Raw genomic sequence first — 1,627 nt, 5'->3', positions numbered from 1 at the left:
GGGGGGGGGGGGGGGGGGGGGGGGGGGGGGGGGGGGGGGGGGGGGGGGGGGGGGGGGGGGGGGGGGGGGGGGGGGGGGGGGGCAGTGTTAAACTGTCAGTTTTGTGTGGTGTGGTGTTTTGTTTTGTTTTCCCCAACTGGTGTGTACTGCTTGTAACCCTTTTCCCCTTGTCTTTTCTTTCTTTATCAAATTACAGCTGGAAGTTCATGAAGCAAAACCAGTGCCAGAAAATCATCCACAGTGGGATACAGCAATAGAAGGTGATGAGGACCAGGAAGACAGTGAGGGCTTTGAAGACAGTTTTGAGGAGGAAGAAGAAGAGGAGGAAGATGATGATTAAACAGTACTATGATTGACTACAATATCTGCACACACTGCAAACTCTTGGTCTGACTGTGGAACTGTACAATAACCAAGAAACACAATACAGAAGCTTTGAGAAGGCTGAGTTTCATTTTTCTTTACCAATTAAGAGTGCATTATGTAACTTCTCAGTGGAGGTGAAACAAATCTGTTGCCATTGATACACCTTGGAATATGCTTATGGCTCATTATAGCCTTCAAGTGCAGGATGGTGCATTTGTTTCAATTGAAAATAAAGGTTTTTTATTATAAATGTCCAAAAGTGTGGGCTATGTATTGTCTGATCAGTTTAGGGTCCAATTTAAATAAGAGGTACTATTAGCTAGGAGAAAACTTTAAATCAATTTTTCTGCATTAGGAATTTATTTTAGAAAACATTTTGGTATATTTGACATTACAAATCTGTTGATTGAAATAACATCTGCTCAAATTTCGAACTTGATTGGTTCTGTGGTACTCATTAAATATTTTGCTGTGATACTGCTCACATCATTCATGGCTTTAAAAATCTGTTTTACTTAACTTGATCATTATAAATTGACATCATACCCATTATCACATTCCATATATTCTGGAGGGCTGCTTTTCTAGGATTGTTGCCTTTTTATGCCCAAGATTATAATGGAAATCATAAACTTTCTTGACTCTGCCATAGGATACTTATTAATGGCTTAAAACATTTTTAAGCCTTTAATTTCATCAGATCAGCAGAAGATCTGAGTCTTTTGATAAATAAAATGTCTGAAAGCAATTTTGGGACCACGTGTTATGGAAGTTGGTGGCTTTTGTGTAATACCTTTATAAAAGGTACATGCTGAAAGCTGAAGCATATTCTTAACTCTGAATCTACCTGACGCTGTTGGAAACATTTTAAAGGTAAAATACAACATGCAAAGAAGGCATGTTTTGTATCAATTTTGGATTCCCATAAATAAACTGGACAATTTGATGGCTGTTTGCATTTGTAATAGTGTGTATCTCTTTGTCTGAGTTTTTTTACCTCAGTCTCCTGCAGGGTTGTAAACAAGCCAGTGATTCTAGCCCAACTCCTGTTTTAAAAAAACGAAGAAGTCATAATTGGAGAATAAATTCAGGGAGGAGAGAATCAGAGCTGTTAGTGTATTATATGATTTGACAAAAGCCACAGATAGATTCTTCTTTTTCATCCTCTCAATAGAACAAATGAAAGTCATTAATTAAAAGTTGTATTTCTGTATTTCAGAAATACCTGTGAGTGTTCTGCAAGTAGGAACAGATGTATTTC

The 1,627-nt window shown here is 38.2% G+C and overlaps 1 protein-coding gene across 1 annotated transcript in view; it reads left to right on the top strand.

The window, feature by feature from the left end:
- The window catches only part of SEC63 (SEC63 homolog, protein translocation regulator), a 46,693-nt gene extending 45,276 nt beyond the window's left edge, over positions 1–1,417 (top strand). The window contains exon 20 of the mRNA XM_026845152.1: positions 197–1,417. Coding sequence (XP_026700953.1) covers positions 197–340 — 144 coding nt within the window. The 3' untranslated portion in view covers positions 341–1,417. The remainder of the gene's footprint in view (positions 1–196) is intronic.
- Positions 1,418–1,627: the final 210 nt, after the last annotated feature.

The sequence above is a fragment of the Athene cunicularia genome, assembly GCF_003259725.1.
Source record: "Athene cunicularia isolate RWA chromosome 3 unlocalized genomic scaffold, athCun1 chr3_part1, whole genome shotgun sequence".
NCBI classification, from domain to species: Eukaryota; Metazoa; Chordata; class Aves; order Strigiformes; family Strigidae; genus Athene; species Athene cunicularia.
The sequence above is the reverse complement of the archived record's forward strand: the minus strand, read 5'-3'. Positions and strand labels throughout refer to the sequence as shown.